Raw genomic sequence first — 16,291 nt, 5'->3', positions numbered from 1 at the left:
AGCGGGGCAGGGCAGGTGTGTTTGCACCCTTCCACAGCAGAAGCACCAGTCAGGGCACCCATTTTTCCAAGCCCCTCCCCCCCCCCCCCCAATTGCATTGGCCCAGTGGTTAATCCGCCACTGGAGAGGATTATCCCAGAGCGTGAGCCTTAGTACAAAACCAGGTCTGCAGGCAGTAGGCACATGTACACAGAGGCAGGTACAGTGCAGTCTTTAAGAGCAGCAAACAAAAAAGCATGTCTCCACTTAGCTTTTTACTGTCAGCTAATGTCAATTTCTCACTTTCCCCAGGCACAGTATATTTGCAAAATACATTTTCACCATGTCAAAGGATCCACCAGTGGATTCCTCTCAGGAGGAAACTATTCTCTATTTAAAGTCAATAGAACAATTTGGGATCCACACATTGCCTGAGAAAAGTGATTCTGATCAATCAATTAGCTTAATTAACATTGCACAATCATCAAAACTATTGCTGCTCTTCTTTCCGAAGGCATGCACATCTGAAGCTATGCTATCTCATGAATAGTTTACTGGTCCAGATGAAATTCTGTGGTGTGCCAACAACAGAAAACAGTGCTCTGCTTTAGCATGAAAGTTAGAGAACTGTAATAAACCTAAGTTACACTATGCTGCTTTGCCACATACAAACAGCACCATGAGTGAAAAGCCACTATTTCACAGAATGTAGGGGAGACAGTGTTCTACTAGTTTTACCTGCTGTTGTAGAGTATCAGAGGGGTAGCCGTGTTAGTCTGAATCTGTAAAAAGCAGCAAGAGAGGGTCCTGTGGCACCTTTAAGACTAACAGAAGTATTGGGAGCATAAGCTTTCGTGGGTAAGAACCTCACTTCTTCCGATGCAAGACTTGCATCGGAAGAAGTGAGGTTCTTACCCACGAAAGCTTATGCTCCCAATACTTCTGTTAGTCTTAAAGGTGCCACAGGACCCTCTGCTGCTGTTGTAGAGGCCATTCAGTTCCCTGTAGGCAGAGTATAGATCAGCAGCAGTCCTGCATGTGCAGATGCAGCAGAGAATTTCCTCCACTTTGAAATATTGACTCACCATCAGTTCAAATTTTTGCCATACACTTTTACTAAGGTTAAGTAAAATATCCAAGGATGTACAGGGCTTCCTGTGGGGAGAGAAGTATTGTTATACAATGTTCAAACTGGAGTACAGTGTAGAGGGATTGGGATAAATCCATTGTAGGGCTGTTTGGGGTTTAACAAACTTTTAAAAACATGCCATTTGGTACAGTTTGGAGCATTCTAAAGCCAGAAATTGTCTCTAAAATACTTCGAAAGAGCAAGAGATCATCATCCCTGGCAGGGATGGTCTGTAGTAGCTGGAGACAGAATAGGGAATTGTAGCAGAGGCCTCATAACTTAAAAAACAAAACTTGCAGAGGTTTTAGTTCCATTAGAGCTGTTGGCCCACTTTCCCACACTGCCATTATATGCAACACATAGCAACCATAGTTTCTCTTTCTCCCCTCCTAGATAAAAGGTACAGTGATTGCAGGCTTTAGTTTTCTACCTCTTAATTAGGATATGAAATTAAACATTTTATAATAGTTCCTAACTCTGCTTTGAAGTAGCTTAAGTTTTGTTTTTCTGGACCACTAAGAGATTGTAACAACCTCATTCTGAGAGTATGATGTTACACACACCCAGCATTTAGCAGACATTACTAGAAAGATCCCCCTAAATGTCTTTTATCCTTACATATTTTGTCTGATTAGGACATACACCTGATGGGGCCATTCTCCCCATTCCCATCCAGAAGCCACCATATTTTCCTGCTTTTAAAAGCCAATTCTCAGGATTCTTAGTTTACCTGTACCTGCAGCATGCTTCAAAGTGATCCCAGTGCAACACTAGCTAACCCCTGGAGATAAAAAAGGAAGGTGAGAGGAGGCATGGGGATAAAATCAACCTCTGATACTGCCAGTGTTACTGATCTTTGAAGAAAGCGTTCAGCGGTATCTAGAGGAGAGGATAGTTTTATATTCTAAACATCTGCAGTTGCTCAGAAGACAGGAGTTACTGCTATTAATTTAAAGAAATTTAAATAACAAGAGACTGAAGTAAAGGACGAAATCAGGTTTATTAAAAAAATACTTTACAGGAAAAAAATCTATGCATTCCATTGTACTATTTTACAAAGAAATAGCTTAACAGTTTGACACGCTTGTACAGTCAGCTACTAAAAGAAATACACTGGTTAGAGGATTATTCACATAGAGGTTCTGTTTACACTACGCATTATAAAAACCTCTTTAAAACTTTTCTGTTAAATGTCAATAAATATACTAGGGTCGCACAAAGCAAACAGTCTTCCAGGCAATTGTACATGTCCTCTGTATGCAAAGATACATTAAAACCCACAGAAAATATATTAGCTGCCAATCAAATTAAATCACAAAATCATATAAGAAATCTCTTTACATGTTGTACAAAGAAATTAGAAGTATACGTATTTCTTTAGACAATTGAAGAGTGCTATAATAATATTAGCTCCTCAGCTACATGTGCTATTTGATCATAACATTTATGTTACTGGAAGGTAATGTAAGGCCATAACATTGTTGGGAAATCTTCTTTTAGACCAACGTAAGTTAATTTACAGTACAAGCCTTCAGGTGAAAAAAAGATCCCTTTTCAGGAGCTGAAGATAATGTCCCTCCCACACCTCGTGCCCTTTTAAAACAACCAATATGGCTACATACACTTAGCATTTATAACAATAAATGTAAAGTGCTTATCACTCAGTAAAATTCAAGCATGTGAATGACAGAATGAGCAAAAGGAAGGACTTGAACTCCCATCCATCCTGCAGCTCTGACAAAAAAGAATTATATCAAGAGACTGGGACTCATGTAGGAAAACAGATGACAGATTAACAGTTTTTCTATATGGTAAAAGGTATAGATTAATAACTACTTTATTACATAGCCCCGGAGAACACTTCAGTGAGTGTTCCATCTTCTTGGAAGAAAACATGTCAATAATAGAGAATTGAACTACTGACTTCACAAAGTACTGTTAAAACAGGCCAAGGTTCTGCACAGAAAGAATTAGGACACCCAAGGAAGAGGAAAGTGTGATGATATAATTTGACGTTTCTATCTGGCTAACTGATCTCTGGCACAACATGGCCCTTCACTTTTATCCCAGTTTACAGTTTTCCTTGGCTGCTAATAAAGGAATTGTAAGCTGTGTTTAAAACAGAAGCCAAGCCCAGGTTTCCATCTTAGGCTATGTCTACACTACCGCAGTAAGTCGATCTATGCTACGCAACTCCAGCTACGTGAATAATGTAGCTGGAGTCGACATACCTTAGGTTGAGTTACTGTGGGGTCTACACCGCAGGGGGGGTCAACGGGAGAAAATCTCCCGTCGACTTACCTTACTCTTCTAGTTGGGGGTAGAGTACAGGGGTAGACTGGAGAGCGATCTGCAGTCGATTTGGCGGGTCATTACTAGATCTGCTAAACTGACTGCCAGTGGTTCGATCTCAGAGTGTCAACCCCGGCTGCAATGTAGACCTGCCCTTACAGCTAGTTATGCTCTCTAGTATCATGTCCCTGGACTACTGCTGTTAAAAGTCTGACTTGGTTTCAAGGCGAGAGAGTATTCCAAATTTCAGTTCCAGACTTCAACCAAACCCATAGGTTTCTAAAAGACAGGGCAGATCTTCAGTGGAGCTATAATGATTTACCCCCACCAAAGTTAATGGAATTATTCTAAACACCAGCTGACCTGATGGATCAATGAATACTAGAGGAATATTATCAAAATGTGACAAAGACTTCTGAAATTTATTCCATCTTTATGTATAGCCCTATTTCATCATATCCTTAAGTCCTCAGTCTACTGGCAGCTGTTGATATGATATATTCTTGCCAACTGAATTTGAGATATGCTTGCATAAAAAGTATAGGCATTAAATTATCACTGAATTTAATGAGCTATGTTCTGAAATCTTTGAGTGTTAAGTCAATCAGAAATTGCCATTTTCCACCAATTACTTGCAAATATTTTACTCTTAAGACTAGCCAAAGATTTGACTTGCCCAATATTTTACTGAAAAAATTAACTTGTCCATCTGTCACTTGATTTCTCACAAAGCACAAGTATGACATCTGTATTCTTCATATTTATTATTCAGTAAGCCATTTGTAGTGATGACCAGTTTAGAGTACTGCACATCTGAAGGTATTATTCCAACTGTAATTCACTGATTTCAGAACTATAGATACAATCTAATGGGCACCAGATTTAGCCATTGATTTTATAAGCAATTCTTTCCATACCTATATTTAGAGATGAGCTGGAAGAATCAAGTTTGGAAGAAGTGTGGTAATTTTGGATTTTGCAAATGTTTCAAAAGTTGCATCAGTACAGTATTTCTCAAACTGGGGCCGCCGCTTGTGTAGGGAAAGCCCCTGGCGGGCCAGGCCGGGCCGGTTTGTTTACCTGCCCCGTCCTCAGGTTCGGCCGATCGCGGCTCCCACTGGCCGCGGTTCACTGCTCCAGGCCAATGGGGACTGCTGGAAGCAGCGCAGGCCAAAGAATGTACTGGCCGCAGCTTCCAGCAGCCCCCATTGGCCTGGAGCGGCGAACCGCGGCCAGTGGGAGCCGCGATCTGCCGGACCTGCGGACGGGGCAGGTAAACAAACTGGCCCAGCCCGCCAGGGGCTTTCCCTACACAAGCGGCGGCCCCAGTTTGAGAAACACTGCATTACTATTTCATTAAAGGATTAAAATTTGTACAGGCAAAATTAAGAACAAAGTTATAAAATTGAAAGCTTCATGAAATTTTATCTGAAACAAACATCTATTAATCTCTACCTCAGGCTTACAACATCAAAACAATAGCAACATCATCCAAATCATTCGATGACTAATTTATAATGAAGAGGAGGACATCAACTTGACTTTACGTTTTGAACTAGTAAACTAAGTGAGTAAAAGGAAAGTATGGTACAGTGGTTAAAGGCATTCAGTCCACAGAAGTAAAAGAGTGAGAAGCTTTTTCTTGATACTTTAGAAAGAATAGATTATTTCACACAAGTAGGATACTGTTTGAAAACAGTGTGAAGCACTCTGCTGGTCTACTGTATGCATTAGTTTAAAAGCATGCTATTTAATATAGTTTACAGAGAGAGACTTCCAATACACATTTCCAAATTATATGTCTCTCTTTTCATTTTATTTCAAGCTCTAAAGGAACACAAATAAAAAATAATGGTGCATAGTGCGTCTTAAATTGTGAACCTTTGTAGCCTAAGTATGTTTAATTTTTGCATTTTAAGATATACGGGGAGAATTGGTTTTATAAAGGGATGAATAGTTTTTCCTTCAATTGTAAGGTCTTTGAAGATATGTCAGTTCCTGAGTGATTATACACAGTGCTGACTGTCAAGGGACAATCACTTTATTAGTTAGCAATGACTTAGAGATGATGATACCACCTTTGACATGGCCAATGAATACCACATGGGAGAAGGGAAATGAGCACTTGGAAGACAAGCAGAGTGAGTTAAAAAAGAAATGGAAAATAACATTAACATGATATTAACCAGCGTGAACATGAAAGAGGCACTGAAACCAATATTGCCTGTGAAGAATTTTACTTTGCACAACCCATTAAAGCTCTATAAAATTCTTCTCAACAAAAAAGTGGGAAAAATGCCAGAGAACAGAGGGCCTGTTTCTGAACCAGCTTTGATCATCTAGAATTTTTGCTAAAATTAAATTATACCCCTGCATGAATCATATTACTTTTCATAAAAGCTTTCCATTCTAACACCTTATTTACACAGATTACTAAACAAGTCACCACCACTTCAATCTGTAAATTAGTCTGAAATATTTTCTAATTTGTCTTCATTTTTGTACTGAAGATAATACGTACATATACATATATAAGGAGTAATACAGATTCTAACTAATCACTGCAGTATTTTCTGATGATTATTTTGCTATCAGTTTAAAATTGTGACCTCTATATTGAGGTGCTAAGATGCATATAAGTCTACACAAAACAATATTGCACAAAGTAATATTTATAATAACAGATTAACATATTTCAGAACCTTTTTAAAGAGAAGATTCATAATTGATATTTAAAAGATGCACCCAGAACTAATAACACAGCATCTTTTCTTTTCCTTATTCTAATATAGTGTTAGAAATCTCTCTCCTACCCCAGTGAGAATTAGAACAATGAAGTTGTCTGGGGACAACTTCAGTGGCATCAAAATCAAGTTTGTATCCTAGGTGTGGGGGGAACTCTTCTTTCTGATGACTAGAAAAGACAGTTGTTATATAAGTGGTGAGTGAAAGTCAAATACAGATCACACAAACATCCAGAAATATCATAAGACTATAAAAAGAACTATGTCAGCAGATGACACTCAACATATTAGCTTGTGTCACTGATTTTGCAAACACAGCACCAGGGTACCCAAGAGCTACAAGTGGAAACAGCAACCCAATGCCATAATATTTTATTTTGAAATAGCAATACAGAACTTCAGAGAATAAGGACAACCAATATAAATTGGTTATCACTGACCCAACTCTATTAGATTAAGTGCATCAGTACCAGGGAGAGGATGTTTTCCATCAGATGCTTATTGTGAATTTATCAAAACAAGCTGCCAAGATTGTTAGTATTTTAATGCTTTAAAGTGCTCAGACAAGAATGCAGTTACCTCCATGAGACTGCCTTTTAAAAAAAAAAATTAACACTAGAATTAGTCGTGTTCAGGAAAGATGTATTTAGGAAGCAAAATCCTCACATCAAACATTACAAGCAGTACTATGGAAAGTGTTGTGTCTAAGTGATTACATTTCAATGGGATAAGATGTCACACTTCACCTTTTTATGAACTGTTTAACAATTAAAAATTAAAAGATCTATACATCTAGTAATTTGAGTATCCACCACGAATTTAAGAACAGACAGACCAAAACATCACTGATCATCAAAAGTGCTGTGCTTTCTCTTTGATTTTAGCAATTAAAATCAGATGGGAGAGTCTTCTACAGAAGTCGTCCTTTTATGGTGAAGGCTAAATTAAAATTAAGTAGGGGAATTAGATTTACCAAGATAGTTCTGTGATTTTTAGCGCCTGGAGGAATTCCATTCTGATTTTGATGAGGAGATATTGAATTATTACCTCATTAAACAGAAAGAAGTGGTAGACCACTATTACATGCTGTACTATGGGAGTAAAATACAACTTGATCTTTTGCATAATCTGTGTAAAAAAGATATGCTTGACATTTTGGAATGTCACCTTTCTTTATAGAATTATAGGCAAGATTTCTCCAATAAAACATAAGCAAGTTATAAAACTATAACTTCACATCAAAATTTTAAAAAGTTGTTAAAAAATGTTTGACTATGTACATATCACACAGAAGAGTCTGTGTGATCCTGTGGATTATGTTGCTGATCAGATTCTAGTTTAAGAACTGGAAGAGGCTGGGCCACCTGATCTGGTTGCAGAACGAGTCCCGATATTGATGAAATTAAGGAGGAGGAGGATGGTGCCCCTGTTGTAAGCTGCATTTCTACACCTGGTTCCTCAGACTCTGTTTTTACACTCACACATTGGGGTTCACCTTCTGACTCTGTCTTTTCAGGGATATTACTGTTCATGTTTGAATTGCTTTCTGCATTTTGAGAAGACTGCCCCACAGGATGGTACTGTTTGAGCCTTATATGCCAGGCTAAACTGCAGACTGCTGACACTGTTTTGAACTGATGAATGACATTTCTAGGGATGAAGTAGATGTCATTGTCACACAGCTGGATTCTAGCATAGCGAATGCCTTCCCGTCTCATTTGGTTTAGCTTGGCTTCATCCACCCATTGAACACACTGAGGGGAAGAAAGGGGAAAGTTACTGCTAATCTGTATGCAGGGCCCACAGCTGGGCATCCACTTAGATAGAAGAGTGCACTTTCAGTCCAGCGACCCATTTGATTGTGACTACTCTTTAAAGAATACAACTTCAGTTAAGAAGCAACTTGCAGCAAGAATAAATCTTTAATGTTTCATTATGAAGTGCTGTGTGCACCTATGAGGTAACAAATAATGACCCATTGCCACAGCATTATGGTGTCACAGGCAGGTCTTAAAACTAGAATTAGAGCTTCAGTAAGAAGCTTTTGACCTGGCATTACCAGACAGAGCTGGGTGTGGTTGGTCTGGTACTAGGAGACCAAAACTCCAACTCTTTAGCAACAAATTGGGGGGAAGGAGGGAAGAGAAGGGGGAAGAGTTAGAGGCATGTGTGCACAGTAAATCCTTACCCAGTTTAGAATTATTTCTGTAGCACACACCATATCTTAGACATTTCACAATATTACTGTTTTGCAGGAGCCCAGCTACTCAAGAGGCTCCAATGCTTTGTGGTGCCAGACAGACATGGTTTATGCCAGAAGGAGTCTGAAGCAAGGGAGGGGGGGGGGGAATGGAAACCGAAATTATGTGAAATTCCTGTAACCCATACTCAAGCCTTCTTGGTTCTTTGTCTCATGAAGAAAGGAGCTTTGTGACACTTGGTCATGCTAGGATCAAAACCCATGACCCTCATGTGATGAGCCTACCACCACTAAAACAAGAATTAGAGATAAATAGCTCTAGTCACAAGCCTAGAACCACGTCTGAGACATCCACTATTTCTACCTTTATTTCAAACATTTGACTAACACTAATTTTTAAAAAATCCATAAATATGCTGCTTTTGAAGCTATTTCCAAAATGCTGGAAATAAGTTGCAACTAGGGAACACAGTACCTGTGACACTGGAGGTTCATGCAAGTCTAACTGAAGTCTCTGTACCACATCAGTGAAGTCTTCAGCATGGAAACAAACCACATCTTTGGTTATTCGAGGTTGGACACTCCTAGAGATGAAGATTGTCAAGACTGAGTTTTAAAGAATTTGTGGTTACAGCTCTGGAAAGCAAGAGTTACCATAAAGAAAATACCTATTATATAGTTTTCTACTGGGTAATAAGTCTCTCAGCATCACAACTAGTACAATAACATTAGTGTATGCATATTCTTTAGACTCCACAGATCCTACCTTATTTCCTGAATTGCTTCATTTTATCTTTGACTTGAACTTTACATAGCAAAAGAGACTGCATTGGGACTCTAGGTTCAATTCCAAACTCTGCCACAGACTTCCTGTGTGACTTCTGAAAAGTCACTCTGCCTCAATTCTCCTATTTTATAATTGGGCTAATATCTATATTTTAAAGGAATATTGGAAAGAAAAATTTGTAAGACACTCAGATACAATGGTGATGGGGACCATAGAAGTAGATATTGCTTGTTCAATGGATTTGAAATATAGGGCAAGGGAAACATTGGCACTGCTTATTTATCTGAATCTTGGCCAATATTGTTGCTGATGACACTGTTCCTGCTGTCCAATTTCTACTGTAATTGCTACAGACAATATTACCAACTCAAAGCTTGTGATTTCTTCCCAGGACTTAGTTGCCAGCAATGCCCTGGATCCAGGAGGTGGAAAAATATTGTCGGTACCATCACAAATGAACAATTGACCTGACAATATTCTGTTTATGGAATTGAACTTACATTATAATCAGTTAGGAGATGAAGGAAAAGACATGCAGGACGCACCAGATACAGTGGCCTACACTGCATATCACGCAAGCTCTCTGCAAACTACTCCATGTTAACATAGTTTTTGCGCTGGACTCAGGAGGGAGAAGGAAGTAGGGGTAAAAGTTGCCAGAGATATGTATTTACTAGATTATGTTTTACAGACTTTACACAGCATTTGAATAGTCACAAGTCATTTGGTTTTAAACAATTTATACAACTAGGCTGCTATTCAACCGACACTTCACATTTTCTTCCTTTTATAAAGGGAAGTCAGTCTCAAATCCAACTGGAGTGGTTACAAAATTCAGTCACACTTACCATTCACCAAACTGTACAGCTTTCAGCACTCCTACAGCAGCTGTACTCTGCCAATCAAACCCCTGACCTACATGATCAGCATGGGCTCTTGTTCGGTCTTCAAAGAGAACTTCACGGGGCTCACTGGTCCGAGGTAGGTATTGGAGGTTTTTTATTTCGTTCATTGATCTATAAAGTGGGGTGAAGAGAGGAGGAAAAAGGATATTCCAGACTACTCAGAGACGAGATGAATGGTACAGCTTTCTTATCTGTAAATGTACTAAGGTAATTTTGAAGAAATATTGCTAGTGTCCTGTAGCATTCAAAATCCAAGAACAAAAATGCTCCCTTTGCTTTTGCTATATGTATTACGTATCAAATTGGTATTCAAAGATTTAAGTATAGTTAGTGCTGCAGCTCTGTCATGGCATTTTTTTAAATCAAAAAGTCACAGAGCAGTCATGGTAAATTTAGTAAGAGTCATGGATTTAGTGACTGCTCTGAGATTTTTGATAAAAGATACCCTGACAAATGAAGGGGCCCCAACCACCTCCAGCAGCACCCTCCAACCAAGAACTGCAGCCCTCATCCCAGCCTGGTGCGGAGGGGGGATTGGGGTGGGGAGATGGGACTGGAGAGTGAGCCACCCTGTACTCATCCCAAGCAGCAGCAACTCCTGTATCTCTGAGGGCTGGGCCCCAGGATTGAGAGGGAGCCTGCCCCACACTCACCTCATGCCTGGGCTTTGGTGGCTCCTGTGCCGGGTAGGGCTGAGCCTGGCTCCCCACTCTGGGCATTGCGAGTTGGTATGCCAGGTCGCAGTGCCACTCAGGTTTTACCCACCTCCCATCCCTACCACGACGGAGGGACGGCTGGACCCAACCTGAGCGGTTCTATGACCCCGTGCAGCCGATTGCAACGTCTGGAGCTGGGAACCATGGCCAGCCCTGCAGGATATGAGCTGCTGGTATGGAGTGAATCACAGACATAAACAAAAAAAACCCAACAACAAATGGGAAAATCATGCTATACGTGACTTGTGTCCTGCTGTTACAATTCTATACCTCTAACGAGTCTAGATAGATTTAATCCAGATTGAGGAAAAGACAACAATTAAAAAGTATACTATATATTTGGAAAAATGTGAACTCTTTAGTCAACCTCTGAACAGTCATATTGGGATGTTTTATTATCCTTTGAACTACAAGAATTGTGCCATACTTAAAAATTTCAATTTAAAATATAGACCCTTAAAAATATTAAGTTATCTAGAGAGAACATATTGGGTTTTCTGCTTAAAGCTGTGATGAAAACATGATTCCAATTATTTCTCTCCCCAAGATTGGTTGCACAAAACACTCCCAAGGAAAACTGAAGGTAAATTTGCCTCTTGGATTTCAAGCAGATTGTGGGAGGTAGATGTTAATGGTTTTATTCAGAATTTGACAGATTACAGTTTTAGAGATTAAAATAAAAAGCAATTTAAACAAAATTAACACTACTAACAATTCATTTATAACTGCAGAGTTAGATTGTCCAGTTGGAGTTTCCTTGGACTCTAGAGGATGGAAGGCTTTGTCAAAGCAATTTAACTACAGCTGTGTGGTTTATCAAAGTGTTAGACAAAAAACTGTCATTGGCAAGAGCAATTTTAAAGATTCACAATCAAAGCTTTTTTTTATTTTTATTTTTTTAAGAGGACAAGAATATTTCTCTAAAAAATTCTCTTTGGCAAAAAAATTATAGCCTTCGTTTCCCCACACAATTACAAATAATGACATAATTTTGTGCTTCTGGCTTCAGCACAGTGCTGAAAATGTTTGTCATTTGCTACTGTAAAACAGTAAAGGGAAGTAACCAGTTATAGTGAGATGGTACCTGTGACGTTGTGCAGTCTATATGGTTTTATAAAAACTTGATAATAAGTCAATATAATGTAACTGAGATAGTTTTAGAGAAAATACGGTAATAAGTGAATGTAACGTAACTCGGATATGCTTCATGCAAAAGGTCTCTTGTAAGGTATCATTACAAAGCTTATAATCTACTGAGTATGATCATCTGATTTGTATAAATGTACCACTCTTGTATCTAAAACTAGAAATATAAAATGTAACTCTGAGGGCCTATTGTAATTGTGTAAAGTGTGGACCATTAATGATGGTTTGGAATCTTGATGACTCCCATTGTCTGCAGATGGCTGTATTTACCTGTGAGTCTTCCTGTATATGTGTGTGCTGGCAAGTGAGTAATGAAGTCTTGCAGTGACATGTGATCATGTCACCTGAACTGGAATCCATCTTTAACCTGGTGCTTTTCCAGTGAGGGGGGGTGGAAACCCAGAGAGACAAAGAGTTCCCGCCTTATGCAAAAGATATATAAAGGGGGGAAAAGAAGAGAGAGAAGGAGGAGCCATCATGAAGAATCCCCTAGCTATCACCTGAGCTGCAACAAGAGCTGTACCAGGGGAAAGAATTGTGCCCAGGCCTGGAAGGTGTCCAGTCTGAGAAAAACTTACTGAAACATCTCTGAGGGTGAGATTATCTGTATTTAGTGTGATTAGGCATAGATTTGCGCATTTTATTTTATTTTGCTTGGTGACTTACTTTGTTCTCTCTGTTACTACTTTGAACCACTTAAATCCTACTGTCTGTATTTAATAAAATCACTTTTTATTTAGTAATTTACTCGGAGTATGTATTAATACCTGGGGGAGCAAACAACTGTGCATATCTCTCTATCAGTGTTATAGAGGGCGAACAATTTATGAGTTTGCCCTGCATAAGCTTTATGCAGGGTAAAATGGATTTATTTGGGTTTAGACCCCATTGGGAGTTGAGCATCTGAGTGCTAAAGACAAGCGCGCTACTGTGAGCTGTTTTCAAGTAAACTTACAGCTTTGGGACAGGAGATTCAGACCCTGGATCTGTGTCTGGAGCCAGACGGGAGTGTCTGGCTCAGCAAGACAGGGTGCTGGAGTCCTGAGCTGGCAGGGAAAACAGAAGCAGGGGTAGTCTTTGCACATTGGGTGGCAGCTCCCAAGGGGGTTTCTGTGATCCAACCCGTCACAGTACCCTCAAATAGTAACCTTTTAAAAAAATTATTGGAATAATGGATTTAGTTTTGTGTTTTAGATATAGTGGCAAACAAAGCCAGAGAATAGACCTTACCAATGCAACATTTCAATGAGGGCAGCTGAGGAGATTTAAGTAGTTAAGAGAACATTCCTCTGGAATACAGCATTTCTTGAGAAGGCAACCCATACCAAGACTACTTAAATAACCAGCATTAGGACCAGCCTTTAATGCAGTGTAGGGACTTCTGCACTGTGTTGGAGAAGTACACCAAATATTAGCTTTTTCACAGACAGAAGGAGGAAGCAGACAACAGGGGATGGATCACTTAATGATTGCCTGTTCCGTTCATTCCCTCTGAAGCACCTGGCATTGACCACTGTTGGAAAACAGAATACTGGTCTAGATGGACCACTGATCTGACCCAGTATGGCCATTCTTATGTTCAGGAACCCAAGAGATCTGTCAAACAGGCAATACATAATGCTGTCAACCTCGAGGAAACCTTAAACTCAAGTGCACTTATCTGGAACACAGACATTATGTTAGTTTGGCTTAAATAACTGGACTGCTTGCTTCTAAAGCAAAAGGAATGAAGTCACATAGGAAATTTAAGAAAGCCATAAAGTTTACCTTTGAAAGACTAATTTCACACACAATAAGGACAAACATTAAGACCTTAGGATAGTACTTTATCTAGCTGTGATTTTCTTTTCTATTAAAGGAAAATAATGTTACCGGCGCCGTTTGAATGGTGATTTTGGCATATCTGCTGTCGGGATCATCTGTTCTCCTGGTCTCACCCACATTATGGGGCCATCATCACTTTGTGACCTGCACTGAAGCTGGAGGCTAGAAAGAGTGCCCCAGGGCAAAGTCATCTAAAAGCAGGAACACAAAAAGCTATGTCAAATGGATAACAGTTAAAATTTTGATAAGCACTGGCTCAAGTTCATTACCAAGAGAACTATATAGAAACCAAACCTTATTCTTAGAGATGAAACAACGTATTCCACCAGCAATATAGTTAACTTATTCAGCTTTTAGAGAGTGGGCCATTGTGAAACAGACATGCAACAAGAGCCCAATAATTTCTCCAGTTAAATAACTGATTGCTGTAGCCTCTAAATTAATCTCCTTTCAGGTTTCAGAGTAGCAGCCGTGTTAGTCTGTATCCGCAAAAAGAACGTGTGGCTAGAGACTAACAAATTTATTAGAGCATAAGCTTACGTGGGCTACAGCCCACTTCTTCGGATGCATATAATCTCCTTCCAGTGTTTACTTCTTTGAACAGAGGGTAGATTTTATCAGCATCCTCAGTAAGGTAGTTCATCACCATCTGAATGGAGAAGCTGTACCTAAATTCTCTCATTATTTAGCAACTTGAAGTTGTAAATTCAAAGTGTTAAGACATTTATGCTTGATAATAATTTAAACAAAACACTACAACAGTATAATGCTCACTCTCAGAAATGGAGATTCCTCCAACATATCAAGAAATTCTGGGAAGTAGTCACCAACTTCTTCATCTACTGCTCCAACAAGACTTATCTGCCGCATCGGACCTGCTCTGTAGGTTCCACAGCAGTATGTTCTATTAACCTGAGCGTGGTCAGAAACAGAAAAGACACAATGAGACACATTATTCCATGACAGGAATTAAAGTTTATTAAATCAGTGTTTCAGACTGCAATGTAGTTTACATTCAAATCCAGGACTTCTTTACATACGTGAGAGCAGTTAGTATCTTTAGAGTACATGAAGAAGCTGTTCAATGCAATACACACTGAGCATGAGCACTTCAAGGGGCAAGAGGAAAAAAAGAATTTAACTCCAAAAGGAATAGTGCTAGGTAGCATACCGATAAACATTATGTTGTTTTCTTAGCTGAACAGCACCAAGTCATTAATTTAAAACAGATTAAAAAAGCCACTGTAGCCAGCACAAAGAATGCTGTATTTCATAAAAATGCCTTGTCATATTTTCTATCAATAAAAATTGATCACAAACATAAATAATTGCTTTGAGATTAGGTTAGTTACTGCCTTCAACTGTATTTGTATACACCAGAATACATCTTTGAAGTTATCAATAAAGCGTTAAATGAAGTTCAGAGGATTTAAGAGCAGTATATTTTACATTGCTAGTAAGAAGCTTTGTTTTCTTTCTCCACAAATGATAATACGTGACTAAAATGTAATGTCATTAAAAAAAACACATTCTGCAATACCAGAATTAAAAGCAGATAATGAGCAAGCAGATTCACTCATGTTCTTGCATTTTGCTCATGCAAAGCAAACACTCAAACAGGATGCTAATGGGGAGCATGGACTCAGCGGTTGCACCCAAAATATTCCTCTCTTCTTGGGGTAGATGAATTCGATTTCAAAACTGGTGTTGGCCAAAAGAAGAGATGCATTCCCATTAATTGAGTGGCTGTGAAGCAGGAACTGGACATGTGCCTAATACTGCCAAACATTCATGCTGTCAGTAGATGTGAGACCACTTCAGCTTTCAGTGGCATGGGAAAAGATGGCTGAACACAGCAGCTGAGCACCCAGAGAAGTGGGTGGAGAAGGAGTTTAGAGCTCTTCTCGCCACACACACCCCACAGGAGTGCAGAAGAAAGGGAGCTCCACTGTGCCTCTCACACACTCATTTAGCCACCCCCAACACCCAGTGTCAGGGCTCTGTCATACATCGAGACTGCTTGTTCTCAATTCCCCACCCGGGGTTTTGAGGGTGAGGCTGTGGGCTGCACTGATGGTGTCTATTCCGCACTCCCCACCCTGATCTCAGTGCTTGTGGCATTCACAACACATGCCCACTCTCAGCTCTCAGGGACTTAGCGATGTGTCTGTGGTATGAACCGAACAACCCTCTTCTTTCGTCTCAGGGCTAGTCACCTGAGTCATGCCCATTCTCAGCTCCCATACAGTCTTAGTGATGGTTGCCGGTAATATGGGCCCAGACCCGGTCTCAGCTCCCCTCTGGCTCAGCACTTAGGTAATAATCAGTGTTACCAGAACCTCACTCATTGGAAGAACAATGGGATCCCCTAAACCTGAGGTAGGTGCTTAGGCTCCCTCTTCAATGAATGAGGAGAGACATGCGCCTAAGAATGGGATCCCCAAAAGCCAGCATGCGAGGCAGGGAGCCACCTACGCTAGCCACTGGGAGAGGCTACCAAGGGGGCAGTTAAGCCTGGCCTTTCACAGAGTTTGAGCCCTATCGCTGCATGCGATCCACATGAGCTTGT

General features: G+C 39.8%; 1 protein-coding gene across 1 annotated transcript; it reads right to left on the bottom strand.

Moving 5' to 3' along the window:
• Positions 1-2,089: 2,089 nt before the first annotated feature.
• Positions 2,090-16,199, bottom strand: LOC135982888 (lysine-specific demethylase 9-like). The gene is made up of 5 exons (XM_065591413.1): positions 14,497-16,199; positions 13,771-13,913; positions 9,980-10,147; positions 8,820-8,928; positions 2,090-7,898 (listed from the first exon to the last, which is right to left on the bottom strand). Exons 1-5 carry the CDS (start codon positions 14,590-14,592, stop codon positions 7,428-7,430), a joined length of 987 nt encoding a protein of 328 aa, XP_065447485.1. The 5' UTR covers positions 14,593-16,199; the 3' UTR covers positions 2,090-7,427.
• Between the last annotated feature and the right edge of the window lie 92 nt (positions 16,200-16,291).

Source organism: Chrysemys picta, chromosome 4 (assembly GCF_011386835.1).
Source record: "Chrysemys picta bellii isolate R12L10 chromosome 4, ASM1138683v2, whole genome shotgun sequence".
Classification (NCBI taxonomy): domain Eukaryota; kingdom Metazoa; phylum Chordata; order Testudines; family Emydidae; genus Chrysemys; species Chrysemys picta.
The sequence above is the reverse complement of the archived record's forward strand: the minus strand, read 5'-3'. Positions and strand labels throughout refer to the sequence as shown.